The 27,215-nt window shown below is 43.4% G+C and overlaps 1 protein-coding gene across 3 annotated transcripts; it reads right to left on the bottom strand.

The window, feature by feature from the left end:
- Positions 1–1,297: 1,297 nt before the first annotated feature.
- CEP72 (centrosomal protein 72) lies at positions 1,298–24,598 on the bottom strand. Of its 3 annotated transcripts, none has more exons than XM_083583027.1 (15): positions 24,340–24,598; positions 22,647–22,774; positions 21,156–21,348; positions 17,612–17,726; positions 15,812–15,990; positions 14,905–15,008; positions 13,153–13,204; positions 12,171–12,380; positions 10,764–10,828; positions 8,551–8,680; positions 7,986–8,182; positions 5,228–5,354; positions 3,774–3,885; positions 2,701–2,874; positions 1,298–1,575 (listed from the first exon to the last, which is right to left on the bottom strand). In XM_083583027.1, the coding sequence occupies exons 1-14, from the start codon at positions 24,410–24,412 to the stop codon at positions 2,733–2,735; spliced, it is 1,827 nt and encodes a 608-aa protein (XP_083439153.1). In that variant the 5' UTR covers positions 24,413–24,598; the 3' UTR covers positions 1,298–1,575; positions 2,701–2,732. The 3 variants fall into 3 exon arrangements, with proteins under 3 accessions (XP_083439153.1, XP_083439152.1, XP_083439151.1); XM_083583026.1 differs by having other exon boundaries at positions 1,298–1,580; XM_083583025.1 differs by lacking the exon at positions 1,298–1,575 and having other exon boundaries at positions 2,074–2,874.
- Between the last annotated feature and the right edge of the window lie 2,617 nt (positions 24,599–27,215).

A 27,215-nucleotide genomic window follows, 5' to 3' on the forward strand; every position in this document is an offset into this window, starting at 1 on the left:
GAGTTGCAGTCACCATTGGAGGGCCACAGGTTGCGTGACATAATGACATCACAATGCTAGTGGACAAATACCATGGCCACAAGTGGCTAATTGCAGCCATCACCTGAGAAGCAGCATTGGAGCTCATGTCATTAACTTTCACCTATCTCCAGAGGAAGAAAAGATCCAAGTGCATTATCTAAAAGCTGATTTCGCAGGCTAGCTCCTTTGCTAGATCCCATTCACCTTCTGATCTCATCTACTGGAGTATTTTTAGGCAGCTTAGCATACCTTGCAACTGTACAGTTTAGGTGGCAGCTGCGTTTATCCTGCCTCATACGGCATTCAAGGTGTACTTGCCCTACTTTCTCCACAAAGCAGTCAACGAACACTTCACGCACCCTTACATTTTGCTCATCATTCACACCCAGCCAGTTCCCTGCTGTTTACAATGGAACTAACGTAATACAATACTACCCAACTTGCCTACTGGGCTAAAACTCAGATCCTTAGAGCACTAGAACTCTGGCTGCATTAAGGAATCCTTGCATGAAGTCCCTTCGGTGAAATCTCTTAGGAGTTTCTTTTTCAACACTGAAAAACAATTGTTTCTAAAATGAACAAAAGGTGCTCACTAAGGCCATGAAACCCTTTCCACACAGGCAGCAGGGGGAGAGGCAAGATCACTTCACTGGGGTTTGCTCTCAACGTGCACACCACCTGGCTCAACGGAGACCACTATTGTCTGTAAAAATGTAAGAACAGCCCTGCTGGATCCAGCTAATGGCCTGTCTAGTGCAGCATCCTGTTCTCATAGTAGCCAACCTGTGGGAAACCAGCAAGCAGGAAGCACTGTTGCCTCCAGCTGTGGAGTAGAGCAGAGCCATCGACTGCCCTTTCCATGACTTTGTCTGTTCACTTAAAGCCATCCCTCATCACAGACTCTTGGGGGAGCAAGTGCCATAGTGTCGATTGTGCTCTGCATGAAGAAGTAATTTCTTTTCTCTGTCCTGGATCTTCCAAGATTCAGCTTCATTGGCAGCCCACGAAGTCTAGTGTCAGGAGAGAGGGAGGGAAAAACTGTTCTCCTCACTTTCTCCCTGCCAGGCATAATTTCACACACTTCTATCATGTCACCTCTTCCTCGACTTTAATCTAAAGTGTCCCAAATGCTGCAACCTTTCTTTGCAGGGGAGTTGCTGTGTATCTTTGATCATTTAGGTTGCCGTTTTCTGAACTTTCCCCAACACTGCAATATCCTTTTTGAGGTGAGGAACCAGAAACGTATACAGGACTTCAAATGTGGTCACGCCAGAGATTTGTATGACGGTATTATGATAGTGGCAGTTTTATTTTCAATTCATTTCATAAGGAGCCCTAGCATGGAATTTGCCCTTTTCTCTGCAATTCTATGATTCAATTAGAATGCCTTATCTGGAAAACAAGATTTAAAAAATTGTTGGAAGTTTTAAAATTAAGTGCATTTAGAGAGGCTTTTTATCTGGTCCACTTACATTTCTTGAGTAGGAAAAGCATATATTGCATGGTTTCATTTTAAAACACACACACATGTGCAAACACTGCACAGCCAAAAGTCTGTTCTGGAATGTAACAACAGTATTATTATTATTATTAATTATTATTATTATTACTATTACTATTACTATTTTTATTATTTTATTTGTACCCCGCCCATCTGACTGTGAAAAGGAAGGTGCTGTTTCAGCATGGAACATATTACCATAGGAGATGCTTTTTGTTCAAAAGTAGTACCAAAGGAATTTGAGGCAGCAACTATGTGGCTCTGGATGCCATCCTACAGGGATCAGTTGGACTTGGAAAGGCACGTTGACTGGCAAATCCTTTACTTGCCATTCCATCAGCAGATGCAAAATTTCAGTGGTTTGAAATCCAGAAATAATTATCCAAAACATTAAAGAAAACAAAAGGTCACTTCAGTAACACAGGACACACACCATGATATTTCCTGCCAGCAGAAATTTGGAACTGCCAGAATGCAGAGAGAAACTGGATCTCAGTGAGCAATCAACCTAATTAGTTGATCAAATGGTATCAATGAAGATGTGGACAGTATTGTTGAAACAGCATCTTTTTAATGGAATATGGAAACAGCAGCTACTGATCTCATATGCCAAAGGTTAATTCTTGATCCACAGATAACACATTCAAGGACAGGATAAGTGAAAGAATAAGCTAGGATTATTATTTTTAAAGCACCTGCAACAGTATGAGAATCCCTCATCCCTTCTAAGGCTGCAGTCCAAGAAAACATGGACAGGATTGCACTGCAAGTCACATTACTGCTAAACTTCATTCCATGAGCAGAAGTACTCGAAGCATGTCTTAATGCCATGGTTTTGCAGCTGTTCCTAAAGTATCAGCACACAGCTCTGCAACAATAACTTGGTCAATGATAAACATGATCCCTATTTGAAAAAGTTTGAGGTGAATACAAAATTCACAGTAGAAGAGATCTATTTTATTTTACTTAAAAACTCCATATAAATTGCCCTTGATCGAATAATGCATTAAAATCATTCAATAATTTTATATATTCACTCCTATATTCCAAAACCATGGGGAGGATGTCTTAAAAAAATGAGGTACAAGAAAAATCAGCCACAGTGTTAAAAGTTGGTTGGTTCATGGAAGTAAATAACCCCAAGGGTTTGTCATCCTTTATAAATCATTTACACTCACATGCCTTTCACTGTTATTAACATCTGCTGATGTTAATTTTGGGTGATGTTGCTAGGAGGAAGTATTTTCTTTAACTGATTGTAGTTCCAGTGTAGTTGCTCCACTTCCGCCTTGTGTCGGCAACGTGCCTCTTCCAGTTCTTTTAAGAGACGTTCATTTGTAGAAACCAAGGTTCTGCAAGAAAGCGTTGCATTTTTTTAAAAAAAGAAAATCAATTATTACGTTACAAAATAAACTATGGAACCTACAGATGTGAAGAACAGCCCTGCGCGCGCACAGCTGCACTCAAACCTGGAGAGATCACAGATAACATATTTTGTTGCTTGAAAGCATGTCTTGGCTGCTGGGCTGTCAAAAGGGAGCCAGTTCTTTCTACCCCTTTGCTCCACTGGTTCAATAATGGGGAGGGAAAATCCCTTTCTCTTCTACAGGATAACAAATAGATGCTCGTGTGCATTTTTTCACATGCCTTAAGGTAGCCTTCTCCTTACTTGTCCATTTGGTTTGAGACCTGTTGGTACTTTCTCTCTCTCTCTCTTAACACCAAGGGATTGCAAATGCAAGAACAGGAAGTAAGAATGAGAAAAACGACAAGTCTTTTTTTGAGGGGGGCAAGTCAGGGAGGAAAAATTGGGAACCAAGTTTTTGGGGGTAAGCAGGGTGGAAGGGAAGAGAGCTTGGAGTGAAATTAAACTTGTATAAGAACAGCTGGTTCTGGCGTTTGTGATTCAGACCCTGCCTCGACCTTTCAATCAGTCTGTCTACTTGTGCAATCACTTCTCTCCTCCTGGGTCAGCCCTCCATTTCCTCACTTTTCTCAACGTTTAGTATTTAGATGTTGAGCACTGGAGGCTCCAGGTGGGCAACGTGGCTGAGCAGAGCTTGGGGTCAAGCAAGAAGGAGCACTTCTGTGTGGAGGGAGATGAAAGAACATGTGCTGGAAGCAGCTTGGCAAAGACAGTGACCATACATTGGGAGAAGCGGATGCCATTGAACACAAGAACAAATTTTTAAATGGCCAAATGTTTGAAATCTTGAGAGCTTCCACTTAACATCCAGTACTAAGCTTCTACCTGTGGCTTTCCTGCAACATCTTTGTGAGTTCCTGCATCTTGTCAAAGTGCTGGAGGCGCTGTTTCAAACTGGCATTTTCATCAGCCAACAGCTTGTGGTGGTTTTCAAGCTCTGGAGAGAGAAAGAATATAGCCATAGGCAACCATCTTACTTAAAAAAGGTGTTAGCACTGCATGACACTGCATGAAAAAGATGAGGAGAAAGGGCTTGCTTGTTGTACTCCCATTCATTGCATTCCCCTGAGCCATATGAAAAAGATCAGAAGGAATGGGTATTTGTCAGCTAAGCCAAGCAGTTGAGTGTGTCATGGATCCAATAGGCAGCACACTGGCTGCTTGTGAGCTACCAAGCCCAATTCAAGGTTTGGTGCTGGTGTACAAAGCACAAAGCTTGGAGGCCCAAGTACTTAAAGAAATTCCTCCTCCAGTGCCAGCCAACCTGTGCCCTGAGGTCAGCAGGGGATGCCCAGTTAGTAGTACTACTGATGGGTACTGAATTATGAGTATTGATATAAAATTGTGATGTATTTTTTAAACGTTTTAATCTTTGCAAGCATTGTATTTTAATTATGTTGTCTACCACCACCAGTTCCCATGAAACAAAGGGTGGGGTTAAAAAGGGGACCAAAAAAGGTCTTTGGGGTAGCAGCTGCCAACTGATGAGATAGTGACATTTTCCTATGAGCAAAGCATTGGGATCTCAACACGATCTAGCACAACAGGACTGAGACAGAGAGCGAAATCAGTTCAGACACGAGGGTTAAGAAATTTTGGAACTTTTGAGATTTACTCCTCTGAAATGCCGTTTTACAAAACCCAATAATGCATATATTTGATATGCTTTTTATATCAGACCTCAGGTGGAAAGTGTGGGCACCTTAATCCGAGTAAATTGTACACAGTTATCATTCTGAAAATCAATCAGCAGGAATTTAAGGGGATTTTAAATCTTATTAGCAGGCTTCTTATGTGACCAGGTCTCCATGTGTTTGAATACATGAAGGCAATATTTGGGTGGGTGGGTGTGCATTTTAAAAGACAGCCCAATATGCGAGGTGAAAGACACCACAGTCCTGTTTCTGGTGACCACCCCCCCACACACACTTAGCTGGCCTGGTGGCCCTGCCAGGTTCACGGTCCTTTCCCGCCACCACCAGTTAGACTGTGCCCACAGCATCTTTGCCTGTACACTAGGGATAAGCTCATCTCCCCCTCGCACTGCAGCAAATGCTATTCATAAAGAGTCTGCAGTGATTAGTGCAAGGCTAGAAAAGACCAAAATGTACATGCAAAGTTCCATATGCCATTTGCAGGATCTCTGCTCTAGGTTGCCCCTTCCAGAACTGCTATAAACTTACAAAGTTGCCTTTTATCGGATGGAGGATACAGAATCTTCATGTGTTCAAACAAAAACATGGACAGCTTTATTCAGATACATATTTTTAGAAACTTACTGATTATCTGCAGTGGTGCTGCCTGAGTGGCATCTGCATTCTGGGTCCTTTGTTCCATTTTGGGACTGTGCACTTTCAGAGTTGCATGTTCTTTCAGTAATTTGTCTAAATTATGCTTCAACATATCCTAACACAATGAGGGAGGGGAGGTGTAGAAAGGAAAAAATGATGAGACAGAGAAAATGATTAAAGTAGCTATTACTTCACCAAACCTTTATTAGGCATCACAAATGATTAAAGTAGCATTTCAGACTCTGTTATATTGTCTACATCATTTTCCTTTAAGCAGTTTTGGAGAGTTTTTGTGAGACTCTCTAATTTGTTTGTTTGTGGTTAGGATGGGACTGAAGGACCATGATGGGGTGGTTTGTGTTCCTTCTCCTATTTTAATGGTGACTTCTACTGGGGTGTGATCTGTGATTTTAGTGTTACCTATGTTTGTTGATTCCACTGAGGGGATCAGACCTTGTGTGAGCAGAATGCTGTCCAGTCTGGACACTGTACCATGGCGTCCGGATTGGAATGTATGGCTGGTGTCTCCTGGGTTTTGCTCACCCCAAATGTCAGAGAGACCCGTTTTTTAGCATTTTTAGTAACTTGTAAGAGTCCCTAGTTGTTGGGGGTTTCCTTCGGAGGAAGGCTGCCCATGGGGTTGTAGGGTGGATGTCTTTCAGGGATATACCTTTCATATTTAGATTGAGGTCCCCTCCTAGGATTGCTATCCTTCGGAGAAGGAGAGGAACTTGTTTAGTGTTTTTTGGGTGAATTCTAGTTGTTTCGAGTTTGGGGCATACATGGAGCCGATTGTCAGTTTAATTTTGCCATCTAGTGTCCCTTTAGCAAAAATGAATCTGCCTCTTTTGTCCTTTGTTGTGGCTTTGAAGTTCAGGTCTCTACTAAGTATTATGGCTACTCCACGGGCTTCCCTCTCTATAATCTAGCCCCCACTCTTTAACCCAAATCTAATCCTAATCCCACTAGTCCCCCACCCACCACACTCTAGGTCAGCGCAACCCCATTGGTTCATTAAACAACACATAGTGAGAGACACAGGACAACCCAGACGGGTTGGCAAGGAATCACCCAACATTTCAGACTCTGTTGATAGGCCTACATTAAGACCACTCACACAGGCGAGGATGAAAGGCTCCTCCGCTGGTGTTGGTACAGGGAATCATCTGACTGAGACACAGGTCAAGTAGCTCCCTCTCAGCTGTGCGGCACGAGGGGCTTTGGAGGAGAAAGGATGGCCAGCAGCATCACCAAGGGAGTAGAAAGGGGCAAGCTGGTTGGACCAGCGTCTTCACCTGCTTAGCCATGCATGGCACCGGTTGTTCCCGTTAACGCTTGCTGACTTTTTCATTCTGTACGAATTTGAGCAACCAAGGAAGTGAAAGAGGAAGAAGATCTGAGTTCAAGTCCTCCATTCAGCAGGAGCCAGGGCATTTAAAGGGCAAGGCCAAGGCTTCATGCAGGTGTCCTCTTCCTGTCCCCCTGTTCTGACACGGCCACACTCCCAGGGAGCACTGATCTGATGTCAGTGGTAGCAGGCTAAGCATGTTCATATGACTGAACTGGGAAGAGTTTTCAGGGGCAATTTGACCCTGTCTTCTGACGAGGAATTAACCCTATCCTATATGCTCTGCGGACAGAGAAAAAGTAGTCGGGTAGATGTGAGACAGAAATCCAACAAGATGAGGAAAGAAAGAGGGATTTGTAGTGACTAATTGGCAAGATAGACTTGACTGTATTTAGCTCAAGCTGCTGACCAGTAAATTACAGTAAAATGAAGAATAAGGAATTCAGGCATGTGTTACCCAATATTAGTGGCTTGAAATACCGGCCAAGTACACCAATAATTCCATAAAGGGGCTATAAACCTTTCAATGATATGCCCTGCAGAGCTCTGACAGAAGCAAATGTCAAGCTCCAGCTGCCAGTGTGGGTGCAACCTCTGAGCACTCCTTCCTACAGATTCTACCCGACAGCTGCTCCAACTACTGTGGGATCCCAGTGATCCTCTGAGCTAAAAGTAATCAGAATAGACCCTGCGGATCAAGCAACAGCTGCTACAAACGCAACACCAGAGGTCAAAATAAATTAGAATGGTCTGAATTTCAGTGTTTGCTTTGTATTTTGAAGAAATCATAGAGCTTCTATAGTTAAGGTGGCTTAAACGGAAAAGAAAGAAATCTCTGATTTGCAGACAAGTTTGGAGAAATTCTGCCCTGAAAAGTAGACCACTGCTGCCTGGGGAGAGATTCATGAGGCAGGATTTGTGTTTCTCGTGGCCTTTAGTGATGGATGTATAAGCTGAACTTCCACAAAAAGGACAGAATGTGACATTGGAAACAAAAACTCAACTTTCCTTTTAAAAATAAAGCAAATTTCTACCCCTTTGCCTAGGAGTACATAGTTAATGCTTGCTGAAACATCGGAAACCAGAGTGAATTGCTGAACTTGTCACCAATTGCTGAACTCTTCCCTATGTTTGGCAGAAGCAACATTAAGCAAAAAATGATAGAAGACAAGTCTGGTAATCAGCAATACAGGAAAACTAGTATAGCATCCTGCACCCTAGGTCCTTTGGATGGGTTTTAAGTTCGAATAAATGCATTTTTTAAAAAAATCTGAAACTGATTGTTGGGAGTTTGACAGCTGCATCTTGCCATCCCAGATTAGAACACTGTTTATATGTATGTACATACCTATATGCACAGGGGAATCATGGGGTCGCGGAATACTTCATTCTACTTACCCTGTCTTTCTTAGCACTATTCAAGTCTGATGCCAAACTATTGATCTTGGCATTGAACTGCTCTTCTTGCTCAGAGATACGCTTTTGCAAAGCCTGTCTCTCTAACCGAAGGTTATTCAGCTCTTGGTGTTCTGCAGGTCTCTGTTGATCTGTGGGTGTGGATTTCTGAATTGCAGACAAAACAGTTTCTGCCTGAGCTAGGAATTAAAGGAGATTTTTCTAAGTTCATATTTAGTGACCAGGTTTGGGGGGGGGGCAGGGGTGTAATTTCCTTCAAACTACCTGCTCAGTCTTTACAAATTCACTCTTCCAGTAGAGCAGCATGGCTTTTACTTGCAAGTAACCTCAGCAAAATTGATCCTAACAGAGCTGCTTTACTATGAGAGCAGAAGGTGGGACTATTTCTGCCAGGTGAAAAGCAGTGCACATCTGTCAAACCTGTTGCCGGGGTTGGAGAAATCAATGGGGGAAACCGATCTATCGTTACCCGCAAGTCACCTTGCAGGAGGAAGGAGCCAAATCATCACGGAGAAACAGACATCCCTAACAAATGACTCGTACTTACATAAAAAAGTTTGGTTGCAATGAAGCGATTTGCAACCATTCCAGTGTTTATCAACCAAGTCTAGAAGACATTCAAGTCCTGTTTCATACAGCACTTCATCTGCCAGCTGAACTGCTCCTTGAGGTTTGCACTAAAAAAAAAAATTACTTTAACGTTTACATGTTTTTTAAAAGAATTCTTACTGCTTTTAAGTGCTTTTAATTGTTTTAAATACGCTTTTGTTTTATTTTTAATAGTGCTATTTTACTACTTGGCGTCTGCTACCCTGGGCAGGATAGATTAACAGGCACTGCACACAGAAAAATGTTGTGAGGACCTAGACACAGCTTAAAACGAGGAGCTGCATGCAGCCTGCGGCCTGGCACAGTGAGCAAGCCTGTGCTTTCCCATTAGCACTGCAAAACGAACAAAGTAATGTATTCTCACCTTATCCATAATGCTCTGGGGTTCAGAACTGCCTGGATTGCTGATAGGCACATGTGCTCCAATTCGCATATCTAGTCCCCAGCACTCACCTTTGTCAGGGCTCTTTACCGGAAGTAAATGGCATATAGACTAGCTTATTAGTCAAACAGCTAAAATCCAAAGGATTGCTTAGCATTCTGCTGCCCCCGCTCACTCCTCTGGTAGTGATCAGATGCATATGGTTGCCATGTTTAGAAGTGATATTTTCAAGCTCATGGGCAGAAGAAGAAAGATAAATCTACTTTCTGGCCATAAAGCTCTTAATCAACAAAACTGTTAGTCCTAGGTTATATGCAAAGGAAGGAACATACAAAGCTGCTAGTAGATCAGAACGCTGGGTTAGAAGTGGAACAAGGAAAAGGAAAAGGAAAAGGAAAAGGAAAAGGATGGAACAAATGGAAATGGAACCAAACACAATGATGCAAGGAGGCAGGTGTGCAACAGGCAAAAAGCGCAAACTCAGGTTTGAATCTTTGCTGACAGAAAAAGCAAGAGGCAGGTTAACTCAGCTATCAGGGTTCAAGCATTGGAGGAGCATGGTCCTTAAATCTGAAAAAGAGGGAAGCAACTACTTTAGGGACTATGACAAATGGATCAAGAAGACAATTAGGAAAAGATTCTCTTGGCTCTCGGGTCAAAGCCACGGCATCTTTTTCAGGCAATTTTCTTGTCCCATTATTAATCCATGTTCATAGAAAATAGTTAAGTTGCCAAGTCAGCTATGGCGAGAAGAACTGCAACCAGCCAATGAGTCACAGAAGGTTTATGAAAACCTCTTACAGATTACAAATTACTAATAATGTATGACTGGCTAGTAAACATTTTGTGGGTTACTGACTTATGTAAGAAGGCACTGCTATCCTTGACAGGTTGCCTCTACACAAATGCCTTTGAAGATGATGAGCTCTTGACTGGCTCACCAGTACACATAAATGTATTGGTGCACTCATGCCTATCAAATAATCCTGAAGCAGTGAAGAAAAACAAGGAGGGGATTTTTCTGAAGCATTTCAGGAGAATTTCAGGAGAAACATTTCAGGAGAATTACAAACCAGGAATGAAAACTTAAGGTACGTTGTCTATGCCAAACTTTTTTAAAAGGGGAAATTACTGAGCTGTGTGCCTGAGTCATGGGGAGCCACTTAAAGCCACTCCTACAAAGACGGGAGTGATCTAACAGGGATATAACACATCAAACAGTATTGAAGATATCCTAGACTCAAGTTGTTAAAGGCTTTGTAAATTAATACATTAACTTTGTAGTTGGCCCAGTAGCATATGGGCAGCATGTGTAAACTGTTAAACACTGGAATTATGTGCTGGGAGATAAACATCATTTCCATATGAATACACAGATAGCTACCAGAAAAAAGGGGGGAATTACTTCACTAATGAAAAGGAGATGAATATGCACAGATTTCAGAAAGGAATTGGGATCCTATTATGGAGGAGTCCGTTACCAGGATAAGGAAAAAGAAGGGAAACTTAGTGCCTCTTTAAATGAAGTACTAACTTTCATTCGAAAAACACACACCAGGAAATGGAATGCTGATAAGGGGGGAAAACTTAGCCAATCCATGCTAGTATTAGTGATCAGGTGCAAACACATATCCTTAGGAATCTTCAGTGTACCCGTTTTGTTATAACTGATCCACTAGAGATCAACTGGCTTGATCTCAAACTGACACATTTTTGACATTATCTCCATTCTTTAGGTCTTTGCTCTTTAGCCTTTCACGTTCAGGTACCTTCTGGTCGTGTCCCGTTGTTGTCTTCTGAGAAGTAACTACTATTTCATTGGCTTCTGGTGGGGCTACAAATGGAAAAAGTATTTGAACATAATGGTTTCAGTCTAGGTGAAAAAACACTAAACCATGAAATAGCAGAATTCTTAATAATAATAAAAAGCATTTATATTCCTCCCCTGTGAGGTCGGTTAGGCTGAGAGGCCGTGACTGGCATCATAGCTGAGTGAAGATATGGACTCTTGTCCCCCAGGTGCTAGCCTGACACTCTAACCAGAACACTGCACTGGCTCCCAAAAACTTTCATAACAATAAGATAATCTCAGTATAAGCGAACTATATTTCTTTTCCAGTTGTGTACATTATGTCATGTGCAGGAGTTACATCTGCTGGCCGCTCTGTGGGTCAATGGAAACCTGCTGGATGTTTCAATATGTAGGTTCTCATAGGCCCAGTTCACACATAATACTAAGCCAGAACACAGGTCAGCACCAATTAGCAAATGCATGGGCTCCTGGACAGGTGATCATGTCTACTCTGTTCCTACCTGGCCATTTGCTGCTGCCCTGTGCTGAATTAAGTCATAGTTTGGCTCGTGGTTTAGCTCTACCAAGAGAAACCGTGAGATACAGATAAGCTCATTTTCTCTGCAGAGAAATAGGTTCAACTGAAGCTGAATAAATGAAGTACCGTATTTTTCGCTCTATAAGACGCACCAGACCACAAGACGCACCTAGTTTTTGGAGGAGGAAAACAAGAAAAAAAATATTCTGAATCTCAGAAGCCAAAACAGCAAGAGAGATCACTGCGCAGTGAAAGCAACAATCCTTCTTGCTGTTCTGGCTTCTGGAATAGCTGCGCAGCCTGCATTCGCTCCATAAGACGCACACACATTTCCCCTTACTTTTTAGGAGGGAAAAAGTGAGTCTTATAGAGCAAAAAATACAGTACATAAATAACTAGTGAAATACTGGGCTAATCCACATGGTGGCACTCTTATCATAAAGATGGTTAGGAATTAGCACATATGTTTGAGGCACAGAGTCCCAGATCTAAGACAATCCCTCTATTTCAGAAAGACAACTGCCACAGCCAACAATCTTTGCTGAAAACAGCAGCCAGACATCTAGCTCCCACATTCCTCTTCATATAATCTAGCAGAACTGATCCCTATCCCATATCCCTGAGTTTCCCTGGCCATGCTCCACATCATTACCTGCCTCTTGTGGTGGGTAGGGAGTGGAGAGCCAGGGATACTGACTGAGACACCAAAACGCAGGTTAAGTTCAACAAGACAGGGCTGGGAGGGTGGGGGAGGTAGATATATGGCTGCTGCTGCTGCTGCTTTCAGTGGCAGCTGTATTTTAGATGTGCAGCAAGGCCACAGAAACACTTAAAAAACAATTTTACCTGGATGGGGTGTAAAAATAGCATGGCTTGTGATCTTTTCATATGCTTCAGCCTCATTGTGGAACTTCAAATTAGGGTCTGTCTTGGGCAGCTCTTGTGATTTAGCTCCTAAGAATGAAACTCGAACGCCGATTTTCTTTTTCTTGTGTCCTTGACCAAGGGCACTGTGAGAAACTTGTAGAGTTGGTGAAGTAGGCAAGCTTCTATATTCTGGAGGGGGAAACCCAAATTATTGCAACATGTATTTTACTTCGTCATTTGCTACTGGGTAATACAGTTTGGAAACTGGAACAGTCTACAAACGCATTATTCAAGTCTAGCTTTAAGTCACTGAGGTCACGCTGGCATGAAAGGGGACTAAGAACCAGGTTACTTCGATTGGCAGAATCACAGAGCAAGGCTGGTCCAGGACTAAACCACTTTAATCGGCAGGTGATAGAGCTTGCTGACAAAAACTTCCTTGAGCATTTAAAGTTTTATTTATTTATTGCAGAACAATATGTCCAGCTTAACCATTCAGGCGCAGTGCACAGTTTAGGCCACAGTCCAACCGAGATAGTCGTGTTTAAGGCCATTTATTCCCAAAGTATTGAAGTGCGAAGTCTGCAGTACAAAGCCAAGGAGTTCAGTCCCACTGAAGTCAGTGAGATTTACTTCTAAATAGTTATGCACGGCACTGCGATGTCACTCTCCATGTTGCATTCTGACCATTAACTGTAAAAAAGGTACAAATCTAAAGCCAAGTTGCAGTGCAATTAAGCAATATGTGTTTGCCTGTATGCTGGAGGAGTGTTCCATATAAAAACACAAAAGTGAGGATTATAACGGTATTTGTTTTAGCCACTTCACTTCTGTTGCTTGTCAGTAAAACCTATCTATCAGCATGCAAAGTGACAGCTGGAACCCTGCGCAACAGATGCCTATGGTATTAATGACCAAACTCTACCATTTAATTAGCACAATAACATTTGTTATAACATACCTTTATTTGTTTCTGAGGCTTTCAGCATATTTCTGTTTTGTAACTGAGGAGCCTAGAAGAAAATGAAAAAGAGGACTCTTCTACAATCAGGATCTCTGGACTCAGCTATACAGCTGCAAATAAAACATTTTAAGTGCGATATACAATGTGACACTAGATGGCGATAGTGAGCCTTATGGAAAATTCAATGAAATTTAAAAACACTTTAAAAGGCATTTTCAGAACTGTTTTTATATGTGTGTAGATTCCACCTCTGTAGCACAACCGACACCTGACAAAAGCAGGGCTTAAGTCTGAACCCACCAGCCGAATGGAGGTCCTGTTTGGATCTTCCTTTGCGGTATAGCTTGGCATACTTGCTTGGCATCTGCTGCAGTAATTTGGAGCCCATGTTGCTGTCCTGTTGGCTTTGGGGCTTTTTGAAAGGGGGGAGCTGTTCCCATGAGAGTGGGAGAGGTACTCACTCCCTCCTTTCTCCAGCGCTTGTCCCCAGTTCACACCAACTTATGTTTTGAAGCCTGGGGACTTCCTGGCCTTACAGCTTCCCATCACTCAACTTGCTGCTCTTTAATGCTAGAATCATAGAATCATAGAGCTGGAAGAAACCACAAGGGCCATCGAGTCCAACCCCCTGCCAAGCAGGAAACACCATCAGAGTGCTCCTGACATATGGTTGTCAAGCCTCTGCTTAAAGACCTCCAAAGAAGGAGACTCCACCACACTCCTTGGCAGCAAATTCCACTGTCGAACAGCTCTTACTGTCAGGAAGTTCTTCCTAATGTTTAGGTGGAATTTTCTTTCTTGTAGTTTGGATCCATTGCTCCGTGTCCGCTTCTCTGGAGCAGCAGAAAACAACCTTTCTCCCTCCTCTATGTGACATCCTTTTATATATTTGAACATGGCTATCATATCACCCCTTAACCTCCTCTTCTCCAGGCTAAACATGCCCAGCTCCCTTAGCCGTTCCTCATAAGGCATCGTTTCCAGGCCTTTAATGCTATAGTGCTCTGTTTTGTACTTGGCCCCTATGGAGACTCCCACTGTCTCACACCTCCTCTTTCAAGCTCTTCCTGGGTGGTTTGTAGCCAGGCAAACAGCCGTAAATCGCCAGGTCTCCTGCTGATGTTCCTACCCCTCTAGGAATCCCTTGTGAGTCCTGCAGTCCCTCGTGCATGCGTCAACGGGAAAAATAATGTGGGATGGGGAGGGCAAAACAGAGAAGCCGATACAACATTTAAAAGCTTTTGTAACAAAGCTAAACAGCTGGGTTTTTAAGAGCTCCATCTAGACCCAAATAATCTGATTGCAGAGAACTGGTCTAGGGAGGGGGGAGGCTCCCAGAGATGTATCATGAGGATGTGAACCCTGCCTATCTCTGCCAGAGGGGAGAGCCATTCCAAAGTAAAGGAAGGCCCTGGGAGCTTCAGAACACTGTTTGTTTGTTTGATATCCTCCCTTTTCTCCAAGGAGCTGAAGGTGGTGGACACACTTCTCCTGCCCTCCCTTTTATCCTCACAGGCTAGGAGGCTGTGACTGGCCCAAGGTGACCCAGTGAAATTCATGGCCGAGTGGGGATCCTAACCCTGGTCTCCCAGGTCCTAGCCCAACCCTTTAGCCATGCTGGCTTTCACACTGGTTATGTTAAAGACAACCAGATCCTGTATGGTTTGCTTTGAGAACCACACACTGAGTTGGAGGCATTCTTGACGTGGGAAGAATGTACGACACAGGATTTTAAATGTTTTTATTTACCTTGGGCAAGTTTTCTTGCTTCCAATTCTGCAATAAGACAAGCCGTGAGGGAGATGCTCCTGGCTTCCGATGTCTCTTAGTATTATCTTCTATTTTGTGAATACCTCAAGAAATAGATTTAAATGGTAAATTAATCTACAGAAACCCATACTATATACCGCAGCCCTATATAGTTTCCATTCCAAGGTCATCACTTTTACTATGGCTCCGCCTTTGTGAGTTTTCTGCTTTGTGTGATTTGCTGTCCTTTATATTTTCTGCGGTGTGTTTCGCTCTTTTTGCCTTCCTACTGTTGTTTACTTTTTTTAAAATAACTTTTTTCTGTCCTTTGTTTTTGGTTCTTGCCTCCTGAACTAGCTGCCTCCACCAGCTTGGTTGGAACTAGAAATGGGGCCTTTTTAGTAGTGGCCCCATATATTTGGAACACTCATGCAAAGTAGAATATTCCACCCTACATCTGTTTTTAGGCAGACCTTTAAAAACTGGTTTTTAAACTGTGTTTAAAAGTATCTGGTTGGCTACTGCTGAAAACAGGATGCTGAACTAAAAGGACTTGGGCCTGATCCAGTCGGGCTCTTCTTACACTCCAAATCCCAACCTTGGCTCAGTGGGGTAGAAATACAAAGGCAGTGGTTGGGTGTTTTGAGATGGCAGACTGCAAAAAACTTCCATTTTTCTCAACGGTATCGCAGGCTGGTCTATGGCTCCAAGCCTACATCATCACATAACATCAGAATGGATACTGAAGAGAGGGATTTCTACCAAACAAGTAATAAATTCCCAACTATGAAATAGATCGGTGAGCATTTAAAACTACTATACCACCCAGAAGCCTGGGGTTCCACCCTGGCATGAACTAGCCTGTTATTGAAGACAACATGAGAAAAGTAACAAACAAACCACATACTGTTTAAATCGTGGAATTCAACTTTGGGGTGACTTTCGGTCGATCCAGTTATTCCTGGAGGCTTACTTAAGTCCCATTCACACTTTGTAATGAGGTTCAGGACCGCCTCATCATCTTTATCCATCACCAAGCACTTTTTTGACATGAAGTTAATGTATTCAACTCTTGGATGGGCAGAACTGCAGAGAGAAAATGGCATGCTTTTTATACCTTATTTAAGTTTTCATTTGAGAGAAAAATGTATCTTAAGAAACAAAACATGACCTTCTGGCACTGCTGCACTAAAAGGGTTGCATGGATGTTAGCTTAGCCCCATGCATCCGACACTCAGGTAACCTGAGCGAAGCTCTCAAGTGGGTAGCCTTGTGTGCCCATAGAGGCTTCCTGCATGACTGAGGAGCTTGTGGGGAGCCTCCACAGACAGGCAACACTCTCTGCTGCAGAAGATCGCTCAAATCACCTGAGCAGCCAAGAGAACTTGCACGCCTCCAGGAGAGAGGCTGAATGTTGGCCTCCACAGGGCCGCTGTACCAGGGTTGCTTTTTTTTTTGTATATAATTTTTATTAATTTTCCAATAAAAACAAATTTATAACACAATTAAACATTAAGAATTCATCACACATCTTTTTTCTTTTAGACTTCCATCAACATGTCTGATAATTTTCCGTAGTTATTACATATCTTCACATTTCTTCATTTATATTGCACTATATCTTATCTTACCATATTATTTAAACAATATTTCTACCAAACCTTCTTACAGAGCTTCTTGGAAACTTACAAACGTTATATCATTATCACAAATATTTTTAATATATTCTGTAAATTTATTCCAGTCCTCAGTGAATCTTTGGTCCTGTCGGTTGCGAATCCTCCCTGTTAATCTGTCCAGTTCTGCATAATCCAGTAATTTCGTTCTCCATTCTTCAATCGTGGGCATTTCTTCTTGTTTCCATTTCTGGGCCACCAGAGTTCTAGCTGCTGTTACTGCATACAAAAATACTTTCTGATCCTTCCTTTTTATCTCACCACCTAAAATTCCTAATAGGAATGCTTCTGGTTTTTTAAGAAATGTATATTTCAATATTTTCTTTATCTCATTGTATATCATTTCCCAGAAGCACTTCATTTTTTTACATTCCCACCACATATGTCCCTTCTTTCTCCTTACATTTCCAACCAGGGTTGCTTTTTAAAGTGGTGACATCCAAAGACGGCCATGGAGAGCTCATAATCTAATTCTAATTAACAGACTTTTGACAAGGGAAAGTAGGTCAGTTAGCCTGATTAAGGATTAAGACTCAGAAGATCTAACAGAGGTTTTAAGCCTTTCAGAGACTTCCTGTGCCACAGAAAGCAAACATAGTTACAGCTCAAGCTGTAAATGAAGCCCAAGTACTTGGATATTCGCCACGTCTGCATAGCACATCCCTACATTCCTGGCTTTGCCTGAAGGATGAAACAGCTCCTCTTTGAAACAGGAACCGCATGGCCTGGAATGGCTCGGTGCCAAGGAAGACCAGATATGCCAATACTGTGCCTAACTCTGTCTTCGGCACGGATAAAGAACGGGCATGTTTGCTGCAGAGTACAAACTGCACATGAATCTTTATTGAACACTGTGTATCAGTTATCATCCCGTTTTCCGGGTCCTCTAATTGGCAGTGGGGTTGGGGCAGCACAGTAACAGGAAGGGGCATACGCAAATTCCTCAGGCAGCCCTTTGGATCCTGTCCCAATTTCCAGATATTTCCATAGTCACATGATTACAGTTGCTTGAACCCTTGCTCTGATCCTACCTTTCCGTTTCAGTCCATCTTGTTACCAGTGAAGGCTTCCTGAATCTATAAGCATGATCTGTAGAGAAATGTAAAAGGGATGCTTTTTGCTCACTGTCTCTCACAGGACGGTCATCTAAAAAAAACAAAAATACAACCCAAAAGGGAAGAAAATGTATTTATGATGGTCTGCATGCAAGGAGAACATTTGCAAATTCAATACTAGAATATTCCCAAATTTATAAGATGAAAGGTCTTTCTTAAAAGCCCCCACACAATTTTGTGCCTTGTGGCAACTGCCCTTGTGCCCCCCCCAACTACACCACTGTGTTGAAGGGAACAGTGAGCGCAGAGGGAGGGTGGTTTCTGAGATTTTGCAGGTACAGGGAGAAGACTTCAAGGGCACCTCTGCGCCCACAGGAAGCATGTTGTCAACCCAGCTCCAGAGGGCAGAAACTAAACCAATGGGTTCAAATTCAAAGATGAAGGCTTAGTCTATACATCAAGAAGAACTTCCCAATAATATGAACAGACTGCCTTCGAAGGTGGCGGTCTCTGCTTCATTAAGAGGTTTCCAAACAGAGGCTTGATAGCCACTTATCAGGAATGTAGTAGATTTCCTGCACTGGCAAGAGGCTAACTAGATAACTCTGATGATTCTCTTCCCTCCCCCTCATGCCTAAATCTGGTGCAATCGACTGGATTAAGTTCATGGTGACCCTACATACAACATTTAAAATATGTGCACTGACCTATTTTGAACATTATCCGGGTTTTAATATTTAAGTTTCTTTTTTTTTACAAACTTTATTGAAGTTTTTAAAAACAATTACCAAGCATAAAGTGTTGCCTTCCAGGACAAAATACATGTACAAGTATTTTATAGTTCTATTCATTTAAGTTTTGAAATATTTTCAAGTCACGTGTGAAAGCAGAGTATAAAATAATCCGAATAATTCAAAAAATCTTTCCCCCAAAACTTGGGGAGAATGGCACAATGAAAAAGAGAGTACTGATTTGCTCCCTCAGTCTGTAAAACTTAGGCAAAAGTTGTCAGAACAATATCCTAGTGGCACAGAGACAGACGCCACCAAGAGATGCTTGTCCATTCAGCCTTCTGAGCCATAGCCCCTTCTGGTTAATAATGAAAATAAAGGGTCCAGGGTATCTTTCATAACACTGCGAACCAAGAAGGGGAGGTACTGCAAGTAAGAGAAAGAAATGGGAGACGAATGGTTTCTTTTTAATTTTCACACCATAAAGCAGCCCTATGTAACCAGGGGCATTGCATGGGGGTGCCAGAGGGATGTGGCCCCGGGTGCGGATCTTTGAGGGGGGGTGAAGCCGGTGCCTTTATGAAGGTACCCCAAGTGTGGGCCGGCACTCCTCTCCTGGTGTTGGAGGAACCAATGCTCATGGAAAGGAGAACTGGGCTGGGTTGCACTGGGGGTGCCAGGGTGGGGGTGCCTGGTTCGGCCTGCCAAGTGCCATGTCAGCTGGGCTCCCCCAAGCAGGGGCAGCCAGGCGGCACAGTGCAAGCCTGTGGACTACAGTGTGGGGCAGGATCACTGCAACGGATTCAGAGGTGAGGGCTGGGGTGCTGCAACGGGCTCCTTCACCCTCCATGCCCTGTCGCATGCGCACCCCCTTGGCGCTCCCAGCCACGTACCAGCACACGCGAGTCCCAGGCGCTGTGAGCTCACGCAACACCGCAGCTATGCTCAGTAACTCAGAGTGGGGCTTTCAGCGCTGCTGCTCTGGCTTAGTGCAACAGCATCTACAGGTACCCATGATCTGTAACTTCCAGAAACAATTGAGGACCTTTGTTTCACCAAGGAGAAGGGTCTCCAAAACTATCCCTGAGTAAGACTGCCAAGAACGGCATGGGATTGTGTAAATGTAGGTAAGTATCCTGTCAACAGAAATTAAGCAGGAAACAAAGAAGAAAACTATTTTCTTATCCAAGTATTTATGTATATAGCTGCCATGCAGAGCAAGGTGTGTGTTATGAGGACGTCTAATGATATCACATTTACAAAAAATATCGAAATGCAACCGTCAAACAGAATAAAGCTCCCTTTCATACACAAACTACTATGAACTGTGACATTGTTCAAATGATTGCTTTATGGTCTTGGTTTGGCTCTTTAATCATTCAGAATCAAGACTCTGTAAACTGAAGTCACCTTTCCCTTCCCATCGAATCTATGATAATCTAACTGTGCTAGCTTTTCCGATTCCAAATGAATGGTAGAACTCACAGGAACTCTGATAGGAGAACCATGATAAATTCTCCTACTGGACCTACTCCCTTCCCCCCCATGTTAATTTATTACATGTTTTTGCCATTGCGTATATACATGCACACTGTAACTAAGAAAGTCAACCTCAAAGTCCTGATTTCTTTATACTGCTCAGAAATTTTTACCTTGCAAGGGAAAAGAAGGCAGGCTTTTTGCCAAGATTCAACAGCCATCAAGTCTGTCTGTTACCACTTGGAGGCTGGATTTCTGACTCCCAGCCACCTCTCCCTTCTACTTCATGACTGACAGTTCCCAAACCCACCTTCAGGTGAAAAGCATCTTAAAGGCACTGAAGTATTTGTGGGATGGGACAAGACAGGACCAACAGAGAACAGGAAACAGGACTGGCCCCTTTGAGCAAATGCAAAGAATTTGGATACAATTTGCAAAGCTTCCCTATAAAAAGGCAAGAATACTACAAATGGATTTGGTATAGCTCCTGTTGCTCGGTCCCTGCTCCTGCCAACCCAGCAGTTCGAAAGCATGTCAAAGTGCAAGTAGATAAATAGGTACAGCTCCAGTGGAAAAGTAAACGGCGTTTCCGTGCACTGCTCTGGTTCGCCAGAAGCGGCTTAGTCATGCTGGCCACATGACCCGGAAGCTGTACGCCGGCTCCCTCAGCTAATAAAGTGAGATGAGCGCCGCAACCCCAGAGTCGGCCATGACTGGACCTAATGGTCAGGGGCCCCTTTACCTTTATCTTTAGAATAATAGAGTTGGATAGAGTTGGAAGGGACCCTGCATACCATCTCATCCAACCTCCTGCAATGCAGGAATATGCAGATCAAACTGCAACCTTGGCATCATCAGCACCACACTCTTGTCAACTGTCAAGAGTCTTGTCAACTTGTCAAACTATCTGTCAGTTTTTCAGAAAATGCATACATAGGAAACGAGAAAGAAGGTAAGCAGCAAAAGGGAATTATGGCACTTCGTTTAAACAGAGACTTTGGCCACACAGCAAAACAAAAACAAGAAGAAACAGCTTGGCCACAAAATGTACCCTCAACGAGTAGCAGCAGACATCCTTGTTTCCAGATGTGTGCATGTGTATATGATACATGTACTTTCAAAAATCTATTTACTGCATTCACATTCTACATTTAGTTGCTTGCCTTAAAAATGTAACATGAGATGATAAAAAATATTTCCCATCTTTGGGAATAACTGGGCAGCCACTGAAGGAAAAAAAATATTCTCATCACATTTATTTTTTTTTTGCAATAGGTACTAACATGGCTCTGTTGTGTCATCTTACTCACCCAACTGCCTGAGATTCGGGAGCATGTGAATGACAAAAAGACGATAATCAGATTCATTTTTAACAACAGGATTCAGCCGCAAATCCACATCCTTGAGTGCAGTTAAGCTGTGGAGTCGAAATACTTCCGACAACGAGGAAATGTAATTGAAGTAAAGATTGAGCTTTTCTAGGCATGTAAGATGTTGAAGGCCCTGTTAACAAATGGTTAAAAAGCAATTGTATCCCATCTTACAACTCCAGTAAACTGTGCATAAATCAGTACTTATTGCTTGTAGCCACAGACAATTGCAAACAGTGCTAAGCAAGTTAAATAACTAAAGCTAAGATGTAAAAACATGAGCCACTGAGCCGCCCAATTTTCATTTAACAAAATAAAGCATAGCTAAAATAAACCATTCAGTGAATTATTTCTGCTTACTAACATTAGTGAACACTTTTGCAATCCACTGACACTTTCTTTAAAGCTCAAACTTTCCTAAATGCAGCAGCAAATAACGCTACTTGATACACTCATATTGATCTAAAAGCAAGTATCACACACTATCCTGTATTGACCACATATAAAGGTAAAGGGACCCCTGACCGTTAGGTCCAGTCGTGACTGACTCTGGGGTTGTGGCACTCATCTTGCTTTACTGGCCGAGGGAGAAGGCGTACAGCTTCCAGGTCATGTGGCCAGCATGACTAAGCTGCTTCTGGCAAACCAGAGCAGCGCACGGAAACGCAGTTTAGCTTCCTGCTGGAGCGGTACCTATTTATCTACTCTGAGTCATATAATGGATCAAACAATAAATAATGGGCTAAGTACTCTATGCAACCACATCCACAGATATATAATCTATATCCAAAAGAAGCAGTTGCTTAATCTGAATAGGGTACCTTAGATAACGGTTAAGTTATAATGCCCCACTACTTGCCCCTCGACACCCCGCACCAGGTGCTGGAGAGCCTTCCTTCACCCTGGGTGCATCTAGCTCAGTGCAGTGGTACCTCAGGATACGTACGCTTCAGGTTACATACGCTTCAGGTTACAGACTCCGCTAACCCAGAAATAGTACCCTGGGTTAAGAACTTTGCTTCAGGGTGAGAAAAGAAATCGTGCTCTGGCGGCGCAGCAGCAGCAGGAGGCCCCATTAGCTAAAGTGGTGCTTCAGGTTAAGAACAGTTTCAGGTTAAGAACGGACCTCCGGAACGAATTAAGTACTTAACCTGAGGTACCACTGTATTGTCTAATCTGAATGGCAGTGGCGTGTTTTATAACCTAATCTGCACCACTGAAATATGGTACCTTCCTTCTCAAGGGATTTAGACATTGTGGGTGAACTTTTATCTTTTTACAGACTGTTTATAGTTGTAAACCACAACAGGGTAAAATAACCAATCCTGTGCAAACTGGGTGAACCATGTCTGAAATGTTAATTCGCTTACAAAACTGTTTAATTCAATAGATCTACAATGTAAAACACACAAAGCCCCAAATATGCCTTACCTCCAAGGTAGTCAATGCATTGCGTGAAAGGTCAAGTGATTTTAGATGAATAAAATTTTCCAATGAGTTTCCTAAATGACTAATCTTTTCATGGTATGTTCCAGGAAGAGACAATGACCGGACATCAGCTAGAATGAGAAAATTATTGAGAGTTTAATAATTCATTCCGATGGCACTTAAGATAAGGAACAATGTATTTCATGATAATAGCGTGGATCAAAGTGTTTAGAAGAAGTGTCCATCAAGGAAGAAAAAGAGAATAGGAAGGAAACAGGGTAGCGGAAACCAGACTTGCACTGCACTGACAAAATATTAAGCATAGCCTACGTTTCAGAAAGCAACTGAAGGTGGCTCCCAAGTCCTAAAAGGCTAAAAACAGAAAGTTGATTTTCTGATGGCTCCAGGGAACATGAGATAGAAAATTGGCAAAGTGCAACATTGGATTGGACCTGATTTTTACTTTTAAAAAGGTATATAAAACTTTTGAAGTTGCGCAAAATCTTTTGCCCAGTTCAAGAGTTGGAACACAGATACAACAGAAGATGCTATCAATAGCAGACTCTTCATGTAACCAATCCAATAAATAAATTGATCCCATAATTAATGGTTCCTTTGAGTCTACTGCATCTCTGCTCTTGTCTCATCTCCTTCCAAATGGTCTCACTGGGGACAGGCAGTTATTGTCATTCTTTGCATAGCATAACTGGGGCATTGAAGTACTTCCAGATCAAATACCTATCCAGCTTCAGAATAAATTCATGTTGTTTCTTCACACAAGTGAGTGCTTTGGCTTTGCCTTTTACCAGTTGGGGTACAAAATACACTCCTCTGAGGCAGGGTGGAAGAGAGTTTAATTATCCCCCCCCTTGGCTCCCCAATGTTGCTGGCCTCCAACTCCCATCATCCCCAGCCAGCATAGCCAATCCTGAGGGATGATGGAATATGGAATCAGGCAACAGAGAACCAGTTTAGTTCTCTGCCCTAAATTATTTCAGGTGTAAGGATGAGCTATCTAATAACACCTGGAGTAGCACATTCTACATTTATTTTCAGTATTATTTCTATTTTAATTCAGAAAAGGAAGTGCATGATGGGAAACACTGCTGCAAAATATTGCGCCTTTCTCTTTTGAAGGAATTCTGAATGCGCATTCCCAAAGTGTGGGCTGATGCAAATGTTAACTCACTCTTGGGGGAGCCCTTTTGAACCCCAGTAAAGAGTGTGACCACTTCAGCTCGTCGATGCCCCAGACAGGAGGCACAAAGGTTGCTTCTGCACCGTGCAATAAGACAATGAGAGCCACTCCTGGGGTTAACGGACCACGACTCCCCTACTTGGTGTTTGCTTTATTTATACACGACTGTATTTGATATTATAATGATTGCGAGAGACAAGAGCAGCAGCAGCAGCAGGAGGTTGCCTGCGCCTGCGCGAAGCCTAGGACGGTTTCCCCGTGGACACCTAAACGCTGACACATCCACCGCCCCCTACTGGACAGAGGACCGACCCGCCAATCAACAGCCTCCGCCTCTCCGATAGGACAGCGCGCACCCCTTGTCCAGCCCCCTCCGCGCGCAGTACACCAACCCGCCCTTTTTGCCGCCTGATTAACGGATCCAACAGCCAGTCAGGGCGCCTGGTTTGAAAGCTCCGTCTGTTAGTCCTCCTCCCCGCCTCCCCGCTCGTCGGTCACCGAGATTCTGGTGCGTCAGGCAGACTCTCTCGCGGACGCTTTCCTCCGTCAGCGGAACCCCGTCCGCCGCCATCGCTTTCCGTGCGCCCCGCTTTAAACGGGCGCTTGCCGCCCTGCCTGAGGGGAAACCAGCGCCGCGGCAGGGCGCATGCGCCGGGTCATGCTGATCCCGCGCCGGGAAAAGGCCAATCGGACCCTCGGCCTTGCGGAGCGGAACCGCCCCCGAGGAGGCCCTGCCCACTCAGCCGCTGAAGAGTCGGCGCTCCGTTGCCGGGCAACGCCTGAGCCAGTTCCGCCTTCGGAGCTTCTGGGCGGGAAATGGTCTGCCTCTCGCTCGGGCCCTGAAGGCTGAGGAGGCGCGCTCAGAATCAAGAGAAAAGGAGCAGCTGGGAGCAGGGCTTGAGTTGTAGCACAAAACACAACGACGTGATAGGTCCTGTGATCCGGGGACACCCAGAAAGTACAAAATAAATGCAGCTGCGTAAGAACACGAACCAGTCCCAAAATAGGATATAAAGGAACCTCTTAAATCTATTATGTACCTATGTGATGAGAGGCACGAGCCCACTTTTGCCGGGTGAGACCTCGGTTTTACAACCATAATCCGTTCCGGAGGTCCTGTTGCAAAGCAAAACAGGTGGTAACTGTAGCAGGAAACCCGCCCCCCCCCCCCACACTCTCTCTCTCTCTCTCACACACACACACACTACACACGCTACGCTTCTGTTATAAATTCATAGAAAATCAACCATACATCGGATTTGCACTGTTCCACTTTTATTTTACTCCATGAAGGAAGGACTACAAAATGGGGAAGGCTTGATACAGGCCAGCCATAATCCCTTCACCATCCCAGCACATCCACAGGAGCCCTGCCCAGTTGCTATGCCAACCCTGATGGTCCTAGACAGAAGACCATCAAGATCACAAAGAACTTGCATATGGGAGAGGATTCAGCATGGACTGGAACAAAGGACAATGATCAGATCTTCCCTCAGGGGGCAGGAAACTGCGACTACCTTTTGTCTTCAGAAAATGACTCATGGGGAGGAGGAGAAGGGAACCAGCCAGGTGACAGGACACTCGGGTTACCACTGTTGTGACGTGGGGTTTGTGATTTCAGCTCTCTTGACATAATATGCTGGAGACAGTTCTGTAGTAACACTTCTTTATTCAAGCAGACAAGACTGAGAACTGAGGAGGGGAGAGCTACATTTATAGGGACAGGGAACTAGCTAGAACGGATACATTTTGGAGGGAACAATATCAGGCAATCACAGTCCTGCCTTTTGGAGGAAACCAATAAGACAGAGGATCCAAATACAGCAGCTTAAATGAACCAATAGTAGCTGTACCCTCTGGAACCAAAAGGCAGTTACTTTACCCTAATGCAAATACAGACAATAATAATACAGATATAAAATCCTTTGACTCAATACAGAACAACCACCACAACTCCTCCCTCAACCTCTCCTTTCTGTAATGTATGCATGATGTTTCTGGGGGTGGGCTTGACCTAGAGGATGGGAATTTCAAAAGTTTTTATAAGGTCTTGCACACCATTTTTCTGTGTTTTTCCTCTCTCCTGCAAGTGAGGGGAACACCCTGTTGCAACAGTTCAATAAAGGCCAAGCCTACAGGCTGCTGTTTTGCTCCAAGTTATCCTGGCTGGTGTCTTTGTTTTGTCCAAGGGAGCCCTCGGATTTTTTCGGTAACATAACCCAAGGCGCCAATGGGGCCTCCAAAAAATAAATAAATTGTTGTAATCCAAAAAAAGGGACACACTTCAGGGTTTGACGTGGTTGTAATCCAAAATGGTTGTAAAAAACGGTTGCAAACCAAGGTACCACTGTATCTAGTATTATTTGAGATGAGCAATCTCTTTAAAATGGGGGGGGGTTATTGGGTTGATTATGTATTTTGCAATTTATATTGTGATTTCATCCTGTGAGCTATTTTATTGCTTAGGCCTGTGTAATTATGAGAGTATTCACTGGAATTTCATTCTTTTGCAATTGCAGCTGATTAATAATTTGTTAGGGACGCGGGTGGCGCTGTGGGTTAAGCCACAGAGCTCAGGACTTGCCGATCAGAAGGTTGGCGGTTCGAATCCCCGCAATGACGGGGTGAGCTCTCGTTGCTCGGTCCCTGCTCCTGCCAACATAGCAGTTCAAAGGCACGTCAAAGTGCAAGTAGATAAATAAGTACCGCTCCGGTGGGAAGGTAAACAGCGTTTCCGGGAGCTGCTCTGGTTTGCCAGAAGCGGCTTGGTCATGCTGGCCACATGACCCGGAAGCTGTACGCCGGCTCCCTCGGCCAGTAAAGCGAGATGAGCGCCGCAACCCGAGTCGGCCACGACTGGACCTAATGGTCAGGGGTCCCTTTACCTTTACTAATAATTTGTTATTTACACCTTAATTTTGCCTTTTTGAAATTGAGTTGTGTTTGCAAAGTATACTGAGTCCCAAGAATGTAGAAGCTGGTTAATCCTTTCCTAAATGAATAATGAAAACTGGATTATTTATACAGAACACCGTAGGAATGCTTTCGAAACAATGGGAGTACAACAACTTCAGCACAGAGCATGGTTCTTCCTCTGCCAGGACCTTTAAAGGGGAAAGTGGGATGTTCAGTTTTATGGAAGTAAGAGGGAGAAGGATGTGTGTTACAAACGTCTTCCGGATGTTCTTGTACAAAATCTTGATTTTCATGAGATCAAAAGGTACAGAGGGAGGATGCTCACAAACTGACTCTTCTTGGGTGGAGATTTGATGTCAGAGTTTTCCTCAGCATTTAAAACAAAATGTTAATAAACTTACATATTACAAAACAACAGATGTGTTGTAATCAAGCATAGGAACTGAGTGATGTCAAAA

The sequence above is a fragment of the Podarcis filfolensis genome, assembly GCF_964270895.1.
Source record: "Podarcis filfolensis genome assembly, chromosome: 13".
In the NCBI taxonomy this organism is placed as follows: Eukaryota; Metazoa; Chordata; class Lepidosauria; order Squamata; family Lacertidae; genus Podarcis; species Podarcis filfolensis.